This window comes from Pelodiscus sinensis, chromosome 2 (assembly GCF_052426305.1).
Source record: "Pelodiscus sinensis isolate ZL-2025 chromosome 2, ASM5242630v1, whole genome shotgun sequence".
In the NCBI taxonomy this organism is placed as follows: domain Eukaryota; kingdom Metazoa; phylum Chordata; order Testudines; family Trionychidae; genus Pelodiscus; species Pelodiscus sinensis.
In genome coordinates, this window is record NC_143053.1 from 20,622,859 (window position 1) to 20,640,325 (window position 17,467).

Here is a 17,467-nt window from a genome sequence, read left to right on the forward strand (position 1 = left end):
AAAGTTGGCTCCCTGTGTGCACCCGCTCCTGGTGAGCCACCTGCCCCCATCCCTCATACACTGCTGCTGCTTTATCAGAGGCAGCTCAAGTGGGCAGGTGAGAGTTGGTAAGTGCAGGGATAGTATTATCTTTCTCTTCAGTTGTGACACTCCATGAAATTGATTTTTCCCCTTGCTACTTGTGAGAGGTTCTGTGCACACTTGCTTCTCTTTTGAGCTGCATTCCAACCCACAGTTGTCTACATGAAACTAAGTGGGGAAGTTATTTTTCACTTTTCTATCAAATAAAATAAAATAAAATAGTGTAGTGTTGTTCAGTAACAGGGGATCTTTGAACCCACAGATGCATGTTTATCAGTGATCGGTGAATGGAGATGCCTAGTAAGGATGTTAAGGACTAGTTGCTTATTGGATAGTCGAGTCAACTAGTTGATTCCTCTCCCCTTGCTGCCTCTAATAAAGGCAGCAAAGGGGAGGAAAGAGGGAGTTCTTCAAACGCTGTCAAGGATGGGGTCACCTCCGTGTGGTGCTGCCCCTTTGAAACGCTGACAAGGGCAGGGTCAGCTTTGTGTGGCGCTGCCCCTTTGAAATGCCACCACAGCATTTTAAAGCAGCAGTGCTGTGTGGAGCCTAGGGTCAGCTGGGGACTCCCCAGCTGATCCCAGGCTCCATGTGGCATTTCTGCAGAACCCGGGGTCAGCTGTGGGAAATGCTGCGCGGAGCTCAGGAGCAGCTGGGTAGTCCCCAGCTGACCCTGGGCTTTGTGTGGCATTTCAAAGCAGCAGCGCAGCATGGAGCCTGAGTTCAGCGGGGGTGCCTGAGTGCCTATCGACTGGTCAAGTAGTTGATGGAAATTCCATCGACTATTCAGCAAGTCAATTAACCGATATTTAATATCCATAATGCCTAGTGAATTCATTTTCAAAGGATCTGAGCACCTAATGGCATGGCACTACATGTGCTTGCCGACTTTACAAGCTATATGCATGGCTTGATTTACAAAGCAGAGTGAAAGATGTTTATATAAACCTGAAGGAGCCCTGCATCTGCTTTATTTTAATTATCAACAAATTAAGACTAGATTTGTTTTCATCTAATAGAAAAGTATTTCAAGGTGCTTGTTATGAATGAGAGAGAGAAGGTGGATTGAAAACTTCTGTTTGCCCTTTCTCATAATATAAGAACAAAAGGATGCTCAATGAAGTCGAGAGGCAGCAAATTAAAAAATTTCTAAAAGAAAATATTTTTTCAACTTGGAGCACAATTAAATTGTATGTAATGCACTGTTGAAGTCAAGAGTTGCTCAAGGTTCCAAAAAAGAATGAGCTGCTTATATGGTAATCAAGTAATCTGTAATGATGACTGAATAAACTTCAAAAACAACCAATAGTCTTGTAGCACCTCAGAGACTTAACAAAAATGTAGATGGTATCAAGAGCTTTTGTGGGCACAACCCACTTCTTCAGGTGTTCTGAAGAAGTGGGTTGTGCCCACAAAAACTCATGACACCATCTACATTTTTTGTTGACTCAAAGGTGCTGCAAGACTGTGTGTTGTTTTTGAAGTTTATTCAGTTATGGACTAACACTGCTACCCCTCTGAAAGTAATTATGACTATTAAACAAATTTTGGAAGGGATATAAATCTTTATACTTCACAGCATAAGACAGCCTCCAAGTTTGGGGTTTAGAAGAAGGCTTTTTTCCTGGTGGCAGACTATCCCATAGCTACCTTTAGCAAGTTTTCTCACCCCTTTCTCTAACTCATCTGGTATTTGCTACTGTCAGAGGTAAAATACTGGTCTAGATAGACTTATGGTCTGCTCTAGTCTGGAATTGGAAATTCTAACAAACAGTTCACAGGTTTTGAAATCTTAGCTGAAATTACATAGAGGTTTCTCATGTTCATGCTATATGTTAGGGTTGTAAAATCCCATTTAATCAGTTAACCAGTTAAAGGTTGTTTTACTGGTTAACTGCTTAAACGGGCAGGTATGGCCACTTCAGCCCAATTGGGCTGGTGCGTCCCTCACCTGTTGCATGATACGGCACAGCGGGCTCATCCTCCTGCTGCGGGTGGGGGCTACTCTGGCAAGGTTGGGCCCACCATGGGCGGGGGCTGCTTCGGTCCGTCTGAGCAACCCCACCTGTAGCGCCATGGATCTAGCTGGGCTGGAGTAGCCCCCAGCCTGTGTTGGGTGAGGGGCTGCTTCAATCTGGCTGGGCTACCAGTTAATCATTCACTTCCCTACGATTATAAGGCATGTTAGCCTTATTATTTGCTATGTATTTTGACTGGCATATCAACCAATGTTAGGTAAAACTTTTCTTTTAAGAAAGGTTTGAAATGGAGTATTTTAATCTTCTTTTTAGACCTCAGAATTGAAACACTATTTGAAATAATTGGCTGTAAATTAATTCATCTTGAGATTGCAAGACAGGGGAAAATGTTTGAGATCTGTGATGGAGAGAATGGTGTATTTGGTGTTGCAGAAACTTCATTGGTTGATTAATTTAATTGTGATATTAATATTGAGGGATAGGAAAGGGAAGTGTGTGGGGAAATGAATTTGTCAAAATCACTTGCACCAAGCAAGGTACAAATTGATAATGAAAGCAGCAGTAACTAAATGCTGTTCATTAAGAGACAAATAAAATAACATTCTAGAATACATGTGCTATTCTAGATCTGCATGAGGAATGAAATAGAACAAACTATTTATGGACACTGCCTAAATCTACGTCACCTCATTGTGACATCATTGTTAACTGGACATTTTGTTGGGAGACACATTCTGCTGAAGATATTTCATCAAGTAGATTCTTCAATTATTTCTAATATTAGCTTTGTGGCCTGAAGAGTGGAGAAACCAACTGTCAGAGAGGGAATGCTATGTATGGGAAAGAAAATATTTACTATTAATATAGTAGAGAAACTCAGAAAAGCTAATCATAAACTTCAAATTGGGCTGTCTGTTGTGTGTCAAAGCTGTCCTGTGTTTTTTTTGCAAGAGCATTTATTACCTTGTGAAGAGCTTAACTCCCGAGTTATATAGTCATCCATCCATGGATTGAGCAGAGAAATGCAATGCTGTTTGCTGGTGTTCTGTAACTTCTGTTCTCATGTCTTGCCAAATGCCCTTTTCCCTTGTTGACTGATGTAAAAAAAACTTATTGGGAGCAGATGTTGTTCTGGTTTAGTGAATTGATTTGTCAGCCACTGTATCTTCCCCCACATGTTGACATATGTCAGCTGTTAAGCTCCATTTTAAGGCCACTGTTGTATTGCTTCCGCTGGGGCGTTGCTTGTTGTGTTGTCCACTGAAGTTTCTTTGGAAGACTTTGCCTTTGTGTCCTGTAGCTCAGTTGTGGTTTGTGTGTAATCTTTGTATGTTTGTACCGCACCAAGTAGAATAGACGCTCTGTTCTTTATTGGAGACACTGGATGTTACTGTGCTCGTATTACTGATCATTCTAGTGGCTGTGATAGCTAATGAGAGGGAAATTTTGTTGTGGATAGATAAGATTTTTAGGATTGTGTGTATTATATTTTCAGGGCATGTATTGAGAAGTACAGTTAATATTGTTTTGTTGTGAGGACAGATGTACAGTCTGTGGATGTGCTTGTAGTGTGTGAAGTTGGGTGTCAGAATTGCAAACTTAAGTGCAGTTGTGTAATTATGCTAAAAAAATCAACAAGGAAATCACCAGCTAATTTTGAGAAATGCCAGCGCCCATGATATTTGTATTAATGCCTCTTGCAGTGAGTGTTATGCGATAAACTTGGTGGTGGAAGGGGAGGGGGGGAAATGGGGCTTGCGATGAGGAAGTGGAGACTCCTGGCTGTGATGAGTAACACTGCTGTGACGTTCAGATAGTTCTGTGAAAGATTTGCAGTTGTTGTCATTGGTGAGTATCATAGGAGGAACTGAGACCCAGACTGGAGTTCCCTAAAGCCAGTTTTATTCACTATTTTTAGTGTGCCCAAGTCTTTCCTTCACATTTATTAGTTGCAGTACATGAATATAGAGGACTTACCCGGCATTGCCAGGGCAGGGGTGAAGAGTGCCATGTATTCTGGCTTCTCCCCAGATCTGCCCAGAGTAAGTGGCAGAAGTAGCTGTGCACCCTGACCACCGGTTTCGCCCGGGGGCTGGCTCAGGGGCAGAGAGGCTGTACACCCCAGTTCTCGGATTTAGGCCCAGTCTGGCGATGTAGGGGGCCACATAGAAGCCAGCAGTTGCTCCCTGCATCAGACCAAGGTGTCCGCTGATGCCAGTCAGTGGCATCGTGCTGGGGCACTTGTCCCTCTGTGTCCCATTCCAAAGTATAACTCCTTCCTACTAGACCCCTCCCTTTCCATTGTATGAAAAACAATTGAATTCCAGGCACATCCCATTGCAATGGCACAATCAAACCCTGACCTTGCTTTTAAGTTAGTATAAGAGGAAGCTGCATACCAAATTTGGTGGTCGTAGCTCTTATTGTGTGAGGAGTTCTTGCAAAAATAGACTCTCAGACAGAGGCACACATTTCTAAAATATATAGATAGACTAGCAGATTTATTCAGTATTGTTCAGGCCCTTAACTCAGTTAAGGGTGGGGTTATTTTTGGAAAGTAAAAGGAAAATGCACATGCTTTTTTAAAAAATGATTGTATTTTTGAAAAATACAATTTTATTTTCATTGTTAAATTTTATTTCAGATTTCTTAAATAAAGGGATTTTTAACAATTTTCTGTTGAATTTAGCAATCTGGTTGTTTCTTATCCTTGCCTTCAGTATAATCTATGTAAGTATTGCCTGTTCATCAAATGTAACTTTACTTTGCGCATCTGCATCTGTGTGGCATTGGTTTCTCGAGAAACCAGAGCAATATCCTTTTCTGGAAAGGGTGACTCTTCTCTCTTCTGAAGCTTAATGTTCTTAGATTTCAGGGTGATTATTATTAAATTGTTTTGGTTCATATATTAACTACCTTGCAGGTTTGCTGGCCTGAAAAAAGTAAGAGAGCCATTTTTAGATCACCTTTTTTAGCAACTTCCCATTGTAGGATTTGCAGTATAATCCTAGAGTGGGCTGTTAGTGTCTCAGGATATGTCAAACACGGATTCTCTCAAATCTGCCAGGGAGTGACGATTACACACTTCCTGTGTGATGAGTCATGACTCCATCTGCCAGGTGCTCTATGCCACTTGCATGGACTTGCATGGAACTGTTGTTAAACTTACCTTAAAAGATTAGATTTAATGTAAGGCTGGCTTTCACAGAACCTTTTTGTTTGTTTGTTTGTTTGCATAGGGCCAAATGGCATGCATACATGAGATTAGTGAATATGGCAATCCCGTGACCCTGAGGGCTACAAGCTGAGCACCCTTCATGTGTAGTCTACTTATGCACATAGTATTCAAAGTGCTCTCCTCTGCCCAGAAAAAGCCATGACCACTAAGCCTGTGATTGGGCATGGTTACTATGTGGCGGGGTTTGTCCAAATGCTAGTAGGCCTGGGTATTTTGCCTTTGAGGCTTGAGGGAGCATAAAGTGCTCCAACAGCTCAGCCTAGTACTTTTAAGGCAACTGCTACAGTATGTGCCCTGAGGGGACATGATTTGGAATTTTAATGGTGAACTGGCTAAATACTGATATGGTAAAACTCACCTGTTGGCTTGATAGTCAGTGAGGAGAGGTGAAAGCAGAAAGACAGTACCCTGCCTACCTTTGCAGTAGAGGAGTTGCAGGATCTGAAGAGAGGACTCAGCCATGCTACAATTAATCACCCATCAACTAACTAATTAACCAATAAGATATGACAGGGGTATATTACTGTGGCCTGCTAAGGACACACCTTGTTTCTTTCTGTTTCTGGGAGGTGAGTGGCCATAATCCCACCCACAACTAATCGACCTTGCCCTAGCCTTTGGGGAGAATCCACTGGGCCCAAGAACTCAGCTCATTACTTTGGACAGCTAAAAAGAAAACGGGGACAGGTATGATGGTCAAAGGGTCAAAATGAGGGAACCAGAAGGGTACACCGAGCAGAAAGCCAGAGACAGTGTCCACTGCTCCTCATAGGCATCGAGAGAATTAGGGGATACTATCTGAAGGAACTCGGCATGGAGGTGTGAAGAAAAACAAGCCCCACATTTGCAGGCCCCTGCCAACCTCCTCTCTTTGGAGTTATGAATGGCCGCTTTGGCCATCACTAGGAAAAGGTTGACGAGGCGGTCCTGTGACTTTGTGGGGCCAGGGAAGGAGTGGGTATAAATAAACGAGGGGAGAAGTACAGGCAGAACCTCAACAAGAGGTTCTGGAGAAGCTGAAAAAGGGTCTGTAACCTGGCACGCTGCAGGTGTGTGTGTGTGTGTGTGTGTGTGTGTGTGTGTGTGTGTGTGTGTGTAGGTTGGTTTCAGGGATAGATGAACCATGCCAGGTAGATGCCCATCCTCACACCTCCATGTAGGAGTCACCAACTGATATCCCCTGTGGGCTGTGGGACTAAGGTTGAGTACAAACTGACCCAGCGGGACTCCCCACCTTCCACTGACCCCCACACTCCCCACCTTCCATTTCATATCCAGGCGGGACACAAGGGTGGGGAAACGAAGTGTGTGACACATGAGCATGTGTATATATAGATGGTCTCTTAGCATGGTTCGAAAAGGTACCAACGGCAAAGCGTACAGCCAGCTCTGGGTATGAGGGGGAGGTGGCTGGGAACACTCATGAGACAGGACACTGATGGGAAGATCTGGAGGGCCGGGGTGAGAGGTGGGTGGGGTGCACCCTTCTGCAGGACGGTAGCGGTAAACCCGATGAGTGAGTAGTAATTTTCCTTCACCTCCTGAAGTATGTTCTGGGGAATATGAAGGGTGGAGAGCTGAGTGAGTGTCAGGGGATCCACCTGGTCTCTCGGCTATGATGACACGCCTTGGTGGTTGTTAGGCAGACAACCAAAAACAGTGCTGCTAAACACCAAGGTTTGTCACTACAAATTGTAATGCTTTGGAGTATCTTACTCTGATGAAATATAAATTCCAAAGAAAAACACAGTAGTTGACATTTAAAGAAATAAGGTTACGTCTGAAAAAATAGACCCCAATTGACCCCCCCTCGCCCTCCCAAATCTTCCAAATGACTGACTTGTCCGTAAACCCTGAAGTTTCTCAATAGAAGGCCCTAGGACTTACGTTCTAAAGCTGATCTTCTACCCAACACACTATTCACACTGTGAACACGGTTTGAAAGATAAAGGAAGCCTTCCCTTTTTATAGATAACACTTGAGCTCAAATGACTCTACATTGAAAGAAAAAAATATTTCCTTTATCAGCTGTTTTGAAATCAGAAATTCCAGACTGAACAGAAGTAGCTCTGTAAAACCTTGCACTTATAAAAACACTATGTTGTTGATATTCAAAAGTAGTTTGAAATCACACTAGATTTGTTAGTCAAAGCAAATATATAGTTGCTTTTCCAATTAATTAAAAAGGTAATGTTGTATTAAGTATTTCTTAGGATGAAATCTTACAAAGAAAATATTTCCATGGCCCCTTGTAGAGTGTCTGAACACCTCACAATCTTTTCTCCTCATAACACTAGTCAGAGGTAGGGAAGTACTGTTATCCCCATTTTACAGATGGGGAACACAAATAAATGAAGTGACTTGTCCCAGGTGTGTCTATCAGTCTGTGGCAGAGAAGGGACTTGAGCTCAGGTCTCCTAAATCCTAGGCTAGTATTTTCAGCAGAGTCCATTTACTCCTCATAACCCTCACCAAGGTGGCCCTGCATAAATTGTTTCCCTGGCTGGAGAAGATGGGATAAATAGCTATAGTTATATCTTGTGGCCTCATGAGCATCCTCAACTCCTACTGCTTTCCTTGGGCATTCAGAACTTCACAAGATCAGGTTGACAAAAGTTTTTAATTGAAGGATTCAAAGGGACACTGTTGTTAATACACATGAATTAAATTCCAGAAGAGAAAGAGAAGTGAATTTAAATTCCGGAAGAGAGCGGAGCGTGCAAACTACTGATCTGGCTTCAGAAAGGGCTCATCTCAGGGGTAAAAAGAGAGAACAATTTCTGGTGGAATAGGAATAATTGGAAATCTTCAAAATAAGGGTTTGTATCGAAGATTTGTGGAGGAAAGGTCAGGGCTGTAGAATAGCAGAGTGAGTTATTGCTAGCCAGAAGAGTTAGACAGGAATGAATGCAATATAGATAAAAACCATAGCATGCACATACGACTGGAAGGTGAGATTTTTTTTGTTCACCTGCAATTTAGCAGCATCCAGGGATTCAATTAGGATTGAACTAATAAATAGCTATTTTGGTATCAATATAAGCTAAATTGTGATCCACCAGTTTTAGATCAGTTTAAGAATGTCCACATGAAAGAATTTGTCTCTTGCAGTCTCTTCCAAGTTTCAGCCATAATCTGCTATGATTCTATGATTTATACTGATTTATCTGAATCAGTTTTGAAGCAAATTTAATTATATTAATGTAGCTTCTGTGGGTAGGTTTAAAAACAAAGGGAACCAAGATTTGTGGAAATGGTAGATGATGATTTTGAATTTGATTTGTGTGTCGCATAGTGTTAGCCACCCTGCCACAAAATCTCTCCTTCCCAAGTTATATTTTGTCTGTATTGTCTCCCTATGACACAGTTAAATTCATGACTGGTGTCAGTATTCTTTGTTCCAGTATTCTTTGTTAGGCGCAGTTAGCAGTGTAATGATGCCACTGAAATGGCAGCATAAATAGACTGCTTTGGTAAGCTTAGTTGTCAGCTTGTATTTTGCTTAAGAATTCAGTAAAGCTGTAGGCCCGCTGTTAATTGTCAATGTTTCAAAGGTTGCTGGCATATGCATACATAATGCATATGTTACATATACACACATTTGGAAACACTAGAAGCTTACTGTTGAAAGAAAATGGGTTCAGAGTAGATATCAGTTAATTGACTAATCAGGTAACCTCATGAAATTTTATCCGTTAGTTGACTATTCTACAGTCCTTGGGGGCGGGCCTGGCAGCCACTGTACCAGAGGCCACAGCACGGGGTGGCAGATACGAGCTGGTCTGCAAGGGAAACCAGTTTGGAAACCAGCTTCCCTCGCAGACTGGCTGCCTATTATTGCCCTGTGCTGCTACTTCTGAGAGAGAGGCAGCAGCATGGCATGGCAGCCGTTCCTGTCTGGGAAGGTCTGAGCTTCCGGACCCAATCCGAGCCAGAACTGAGCTGGGCTGCCTGCCTGCCTGGCACTTAATACACTTGAAATGCAGAGCTGCAGCAGGGATAGGTCCCGGGCCTGTTGCAAGCCAGGACTGAGCCAGGCTGCTGTCCAGCCTGTACTGGCAGGAAGAGGGGGTGAGGGAAATGTGTATACTCTATATCATTAACCTTTAAGTTTTTGCTTATCGGTTAATTGACTATGCTGTTACTCAAATTTATTACTTTGAACTAGAGATGTAATACTGATAGATTTAAGGAAATGGTAATGATTAACTCATCAGTGATTGTCTTGCATTTACACGGCTGACAATTCCGTCTTAACATAAAACACTTTGTTCAGGGGCTTTTTCTCCTGAATAAGATTTTAACATCCATTTCTTCCCCATGAGGTGTAGACATTAGGTTTAGGTTCATGGCCAGCTGGTTGATTTATGCAGTTTGTTAAAATAAATGCATGTGAAAGACATCATTTTGATAGCCCTAGAGATGAAATTTTTTCTGTACACACAACAGTCATCTAAGACAATCACAGTGCATGTCTCCTACCTCAGCATGGTGTGTGGTAATTCTGGTCCAGCTGTTTATAGGGCTAAGAGGGAACAGTCTCTCTGCAGAGGTTGTTTGTGAGAGATGTGGTCACTGGGAAAAAACCTCTCACACACAGGCTCTCTAAAGATAGCAAGTTTCAGAGGAGTAGCAGTGTTGTTTCATTTCAGCAAAAACAGTGAGGAGTCCTGTGGCACTTCAAAGACTTAACACATTTATTTGGGCATAAGTTTTTGTGGGCTGGTAGCCCACTTTGTTGCCACTGACCATGGTCAAACTTGAATCAGAAATGTAGGGCTTGGTTTCACTGTGGTATTAGCTCAGGGTGCAAATCACCATTGCCTCTAGCCCTATTGCTTCCCCTCCCCCCAGTGTGTGTGTGTGTGTGTGTGTGTGTGTGTGTGTGTGTGTGTGTGTGTGTGTGTGTGTAAACAAAACTTTTCCTTTGGGGCGACAGTAATGTCATCATATCACTCTGCATCCCACAGTCCCTCTCTCAGCTGCCCTGCCTCCTCCCTTCCTGCCTGGTACTCCGGTGGGATGGAGCCATGCGACCTCTCTCCTCACGGGGATGATGGGGGCATCGGGAGTCAGGCTCCCTCCCCCCTTGCAGGGGGTGGGTGGGAGCTGTGTACCCTACCCCCTCCCATCACCTCCAACCCTGTCATGCACCTGGTTGGCTGAAAGCTCCCACCCCAACCCCCGGTTTCCAGGGGGAGAGAGCTGGGGCTGCTGAGGCGGGGGTGGAGGGTAAGGGGAAGAGCTAGGACTGGTGTGGTCTTGGCTCAGCCCGACCTCTTGGTGGCTGGGGGGAGAGAGCTGGGCCTACCTCAGCTCAGCCCAGCCTAGCCCAACCCCTCAGCGGCCTAGGGGAGAAAGCAAGGCATGGCAAGGCTGGTGGGGGAAAATGGGGGTAGGGTGGGGGCTGGCATGGCCTCGGCCCTGCCCAGCAGCTGGGGGTGGGGAGAGCCGGGGCTGGCCAGAGCTGTTATGCCTTGGCCTGGCCCTCCCCGGCAGTTGGGGGAAGAGCTGGGGCTGCCTATCTTTAGAGAGAGGGGTTTTGGCAAGCGTAGCAAGTAGGGGGTGCAACCTCCTAGTGATATTTTAAAGTATCTGGCTTGTTAGGGGTGTGTGTGGAATCCAAGTTGTAGATGCTCTAGCTAGTAAAGCAACGAGGATGCAGCTCCAGACTACCTTTCCAGTTAGCACAAGTTGATCATCTGCTGATGGTAATCCAAACACTCAGTATAGATCAGATCTTTTGCCATGAGGCTGCTCTCACTCAGGCTGGCTGAACCAGTTACCTGGAGCTAACTACCCAGCCTCACCCATGCTGAGCATGCAGCACTTACTTATCAGTCCTGTGAGTCATTCTGTTCTTCTCTGGATATTTGCTGTTAATGATGGAAAGGTCAGCTGTAGAATTCTGCCATTTCTTGAGTTGAGTCTGTTTCATGTCTAATAGGTAGTGTAGTAAACTAATTAAATTGTGAGGTTGCTGGTATTCAGAAGGCAGCAGATAGCCTAACTGTAAATGATTTGAATTTCCTTTCCAATTACGTATAATGGTATGGAAAGCAAATATAAAAATTATCTCTTTATGTACTGTCAGCTGATGTGCTTCATAAGGCACTGGTGCAGCAAGGTACTTGAATACATACCTAACTTTAAGTGTGTGAATAATTCCATAGAGGTAATTGGGACAAGTCATGGGCTGAAATTTCAAAATGTGGTTAGGCCCTGATTTGGGAAGGTGCTTTTGTGACCTGTGTTATGATAACAAGAGCAATCCAATTCTGCACATGCAGAGGCACTGTCTGCACAAATCTGGTTTCTAAAGGAATTATGAATGTAGGAATTACAATGCCTCTTCACTTTCTGGTGTTCATTGAGAATTGGCTTTGCTGATATAGAGGTGTTACCTGGGAAGAAAACTCAGGTAAAATCATGGTCATATTGAAGTCAATTGCAAAACTTTCATTGATTTCGGTAGAGCCAAGATTTCAGACTCATACTTCTTTGTCTACAGAACAGAAGCACTCTAATGATTTGTTCTTTGTTTGTTCCCCAAACAGAGCAGCTCACTCAGCTGTCAGATACTTCCTGGAGCTTTGAAAGGGGAGGGGTGAATGCCTGAAGGGCTGCAGAGATCACAAAACACTGAGCACAGCCATCAGAGCAGGCATTGTGAGATACTGGTGGAAGCCAGTTCTCTCAACAAAACAAACAGCAGGGGCCACGCTGGCTCTTTGTTGACAATAAAGGGAGGTGAAAAGAAAAAAGTCTCTTTCATGGGTAGACATTTATGTCACCAAAACTAGGTGTATTTCCTGACAAATCGCATTGCTTTTGCTGTTTCATTGCCAAAAGGCAGTTTTTGGCAACAAAACGTGCCAGTGTAGACAAGCCCTAAGGCTTGTCAACCAGCTGAGTTGAAATAATATTAGGAAACTGGGGGAATCTAATAGTAAATACCATATTCACATGAAATTGAATATGGTGTATGAAGCTTTTGTTGAGGAAACTAGTGCATCCATTTTAACCTGCTGCTTTCTCCTTTGCCCTGAAGATATTTCTTTGATTTAAACCTGCTAAGTTCAATGCTCTTCTTTTCAAATAAAAATTATTTTGTCTTAGCAAATCAGTACAAGATTGATAAAATAGTCAATCTTTTCCATTTGCTGAAAAGATTGAGGGGCAGGCATTTAAAATTATATCTGACTTCTCGATATCGATGCTTATTTATCATCACTAACAATTTTAGGGTGTGAAATTTCAGTTAAGATTAGGTTTGTGGGTTCAGCCTCTTATTTTTATAATCCAATGGATTATAGTTCATAAAGATATTGTGATCTGACATTCTGATTTGCTGCCAAATAGATTAGTAAGCAAAAGAAGCCAAACTTATTGCACAGTTTCTCTAAGATTGGGGTGTTACTAGATATGGTATTGCACGATACAAAATCTGCAGGGTAGATAATGTTTAAAAATATTTGAAAAGTCTTGTACACTGGTGCACTGCTATCCGTATCTATCATGCTAACTGGCAGTGTCTCATTGTTTTCTTGTATTCTGCAGTCTTGACTGTGTCCATCCATATTTTTTTTTCTCCTGTTTTGTAAGCTTTTTGAGGGCAGAGACTCTTTTTGTTCTGTTTGTAGAGCACCTAGCACAGTGGGCTCTGGTACGTGCCTAGAGTTTTTTGGCATTATGATAATTCTGTCTAATTTGATAGAAACAGAGATGCCAACTGTTGGGACAGATATACCTTACTACAAACAATTACATTTGCATTCAATAACTTTCAGGTTGAAATGCATATTCTCAGTCTTAAACATCTGTTTTATCTAGGCTTGTAGCAGGCCCATTGCTGCAGTAACTGAGTGTCTGAGAAATTTATTAAAGCAAACACAAATTTCTTTCTCTCTAGTCTCCAGTCAGCTGGAATTACTTTTTGGGGAGTAGCAATGGTTGATTGTACTGTTGAGGTGGCCAGTAAGAGCATGTGCGGTGCCTCTGTTTTTCTAGATTGCAAGTGTAAGTCAACATCAGAAACAGCTGCACTTTGTCTTTGCTGTTCTTTCCTGTTCCTTCTTTTGTGTATTTGTCTTGTTTTATCTAAACAGGATCAAACCTAACAGGCTGTAGCTGTTAAAGACAATCTCAACAAACTCCCTCTTCCCCCAAAAGGATGGTTATCTTCTTTGATACCATCTAAAGAACTGTCAAACAAGGTGTTTTTCCTTATAAAAACTCTGTAGGTAGAATGGAAAAAGGAATGAGAGATGATGTTCAAATGAAAGCCATACTCTGCACTTCAAATGTTTCGAGTATTAACGTTTCCTCTTCCTTTTTCTTTCTGCAATAAAAGGATAAAAAGATGTTTAATAGTGTTTGCCATGGTACTAAACAGGGCTTGGGTCTCTGCGTTCCAAACCTTATTTAATACCATTTAATGTCAGACAGGTTCAGGGTCATCTTAACACTTTTGACTCTTTGAGGCCATAAATTCTGTCTAAACTGATACAACAGAGTAAGCTGAAATTTTTGACAAAAATGACATTTTTAGTTTTGCACTACATCTTTATTGAAAAAAGATTGATTTTTAGGAGTAATTTTTGTGTTCTTTGATTTGGATTTTTTAAATTTTGTTTTTCATTTAAAACAAAAACAAAACAAAACAACCCAGAATGTTTGCAGGAGACTTTTGAGGGTGGAGCATAAAAATTCTGGCATTTTTTGGCTAGTACAATTGTGAAGTCTAGGTTTCAAGGTTAATCTGAAAACATCAGTGACCTGTAGACCATTTATTGAGAGAGTCCTGTCTCTTGCATTCCTTAGCGCCATTCTTGTGGTTGATGGCTCTGTTGTTTATTTGGGTCACAATGTCCATGAAGTGATACTTCTGGTAACTTGGTCCAATCTCCAGGAACATTGATGAGGAAGACCAAAACTTTGAATGGCCAAAGGGACTCCATGCAGAGAGAATAGCACTGCTAATATTCTGTCCCATCTGTCAAATACTCAGACACACATGAATGTGGTGTCTGAGATCATCAAAGGCTTTATTTATTCTCACAACACCCCTGGGAGGTGTAAGAGCAAAAGCATAGAAGAGGCTAAGTGGCTTTCCCAAGTTCACTCAGGAAGTCTGTGGCAGAGTAGGGATTTGAATTTAGCTCTCTGCCTCCAGTCCTGAGCTGTAGTGTTCTCTCTGCTGTTATGTTCAGCAAATAGGCTGAGTGATTTCAGAACCAGTGTGAGCCTTTTCTTTTAAGGACAATGTAGTTTTAAAGGAACAGCAGATAAATGGCTAGATAAATGTTACAAGGCTTAAGGGATGAAAATTTATTAAACAAAAAGTAGGAATTATTGCTTTATTTTGATCATTCTTATTGTTAAAACCAGGACATTCTGAATGTTAAAACTAAATGGCCACTACAATGTCCATTATTACTGTTTCTTTTTTTTTCCAGGGAAGTTACCCAGTTTGGGAAGATTTTATAAACAAAGCTGGGAAACTGCAGTCTCAGCTTCGGTAAGTTTCTTAACATATAGCCTGTCCCTTTGGTATATGCACACATGCCAGGCATACTGTGTGGTTTAAATGGTGCTTCACCCTTGATAGTCTATTTAGCATGTTTTAGTAGCTTTTCTTTTAAATATTACTGGGCTGCTCCAGTTTGTTTACTTACCAGCTCCGCAGCCACGGAAACCTTAAGGTTCCAGTTGGCTGTGGTTTGCCATTTGCAGCCAAAGGGAGCCGCAAAACAGTTTCATTATTTTGGTTTAATGAATCCATAACTTTGGGGTTAAAAGTCCTTATATTATTTTTATAAATGTAAGATAAGAAAGGATTATTAAGTTAGAAGAATACTCTAAATATTGGGTAATCTAAAAACTAGGACAGAAGATCTTGCTGCCAAGGGAATCAAAGTGCTGGGTCATTCAACAGCTGTTAATAACATGTAATGAATTGGGCTTCAGTATACAAGTGGCATTCTGAATAAATTTTCATAGTCTTCTATTAATAAAACATTATTCAAGCAGCTTCTCTATCATGTCACGACTTGGGGTCATTATTGAAATCAACAGACTCGTAAAATGCCTTCCTATTTACACAGAGGAGAGAAAGTAAATTCATGAACCGAATCTTTAAATCGGGGCTACTCCACTTTGGAAGCCCCGGGGGCCACAATGATACCCACAGCACATGCCGAGGGCTACAACTCAAGTGTGGTTGCATATATATATGCAAACGTTTATGCAAATATATACAATTCTGTTTATGCAAATATATACAAACAGCTTCTTTCATACTGACGGGCATGAATACAAAGATTAAGGCAAGACTACACAACATGCAGGCCCCATTTAAGTCAGTTCTGCCGATATTAATAAAATGCAATATTTACCTATTTCCACCTATATGACAGCGCTTTTAATGAGCAATGACAGATCAGCAATTTAACTACTAAAACACATATCAACAGAAGACCATTCTATTGACTACTTTTTTGTTTTGGCTTTGCAATTTTAACAAATCAAACAAAAACTGCCAAATGCAATATTTACTGAAATATCTGTACAATCAATGTGAAGTTGAAGGCACCGAGCAAAGAAGTGGCATGGCTAGAAAAGGAACTCAGGAATCCTGCTTCCCAGAATCCCTTCCTTTCCCCTGCCCACCCCACCACGCACCAGCTCCCATAGTCCTCACAGAGCAGAGACTGAAACCCCCAAATCTAACCAACAGACCCACTGCCCAGCTACAGGAAAGGAAAGAAGTCAGAAGTTTTAATGCCTAGTTCCCTGCTCTAACCCAGTGCCCCACTGTCCGCCAGAGACAGGCATCCTCCCGCTCCAACCCAATGCCCATCCCCTCCACTAGAACCAGGTACCTCCCAGTCCTCTGCTCCAACCCAGTGCCCTTCTCTCCCCCAGAGCCAGGCACCCCCAGCCTCTCTGCTCTAACTCAATGCCCTTTCCCTCCCGCAGAGCCGGGGACATAAATCTAGTGAGGTGGAGGGTAACGCCCTGGGTCTCTTCAGAACCATGCGCTTTTCCCTGCAGGCGCTGGGGCTTGTGCGAAGAGTGGCCATGAATTGTCCAGGTGCGCGGCTCTGAACGTTCCCTGAAGACACGTGCTGCCGCCTCCTTCCCAATCCCCTTTGCAGGGCAAATAATCCCGGACATTTTTTGCCTTTTAAAAAACCTGTCCTGATGGCAATTTAACATGTGAAAACAAGGTCATGTCCGGGGAAAAACTGGATGTATGGTAACCCTACCCAAACCCCAGCACAGATCTCTCTCACCCCGGCCTCGCTGCCTGGCTCCACCACTGCCTCGCTCTATTGCTGCCCAGCTCTGCCACTGCCTTGCCATGTGCCTCACTGCCCATGTGCCGACATGGCTTGTCTCAGTGCCACTTGGCTCTGCTCGCAGGAAGGCAATGCTGCTGTGACAGATGCAGCAGGCATGCTCTGCCACTGCCTCTTGCTGCCCCACCTGCCAGCCTGCAGCCCCTGAAAAAGGGGCTTGCTTCAAAGCCGCGTGGCTTGGCTCGTAGCTCAGTGCTGCTCCTGGAGCCTCAGCGTTGAGGCAGGTAGCGCGGGCTGCATGTTGAATAGTTCTGTCGTAAACTAATTGGATATATGTGTCTTCTCAAAAAAAAACTTCCCGCAAAAAACCCTGTATGTGGTTGGTAGCCTGCATGTGGGATGCTCTTTCCATGCCTTTCTCTCCCAGTGGGTATCCCACATGGGTTTCTCCTTTGTTACTGAAGTAAAAGGAGAGAATGAGGAACTATGCTTCCCTTGACTCCTATTAAGTTATGAACATATTTATTTTTAAAGCTTGTGTTCAGTTGTCTTCTTTTTTTCTTCCTGTCCGTCTCTCCTCCCTCAGTAGTCCTGGGGTACAGGATTTGAAACATGCCCGTGGGGCTGGGAAGCTATTGTTTTGGTCAGTGTGGGTTTACTTGCCCCCACATACTGCTTTTTCATACCAGTATGTGGCATGTTTTATACCAGTATGTGGCATTTACCATGAGTTGGGAGTGTTTAATGCCAGAAAGGTTTTACGGGATCGTGTCAAAGCGTCACTCCAAGTTGCAGGTCATTGTTAAATCCACTTTGGATTTAAGGAACACACAGCTGGCAAGAATCCGCGTGGGTTTTTAAAAGTT

At 42.9% G+C, this 17,467-nt stretch overlaps 1 protein-coding gene across 8 annotated transcripts in view; it reads left to right on the forward strand.

The window, feature by feature from the left end:
* The window catches only part of MTSS1 (MTSS I-BAR domain containing 1), a 191,742-nt gene that overhangs the window by 12,893 nt on the left and 161,382 nt on the right, over nt 1-17,467 (forward strand). For all 8 annotated transcript variants that reach the window (XM_075920153.2, XM_075920154.2, XM_006123574.5 and 5 more), the window contains exon 2: nt 14,757-14,818. In XM_075920153.2, the coding sequence (XP_075776268.1) occupies nt 14,757-14,818 (62 nt within the window). The remainder of the gene's footprint in view (nt 1-14,756; nt 14,819-17,467) is intronic.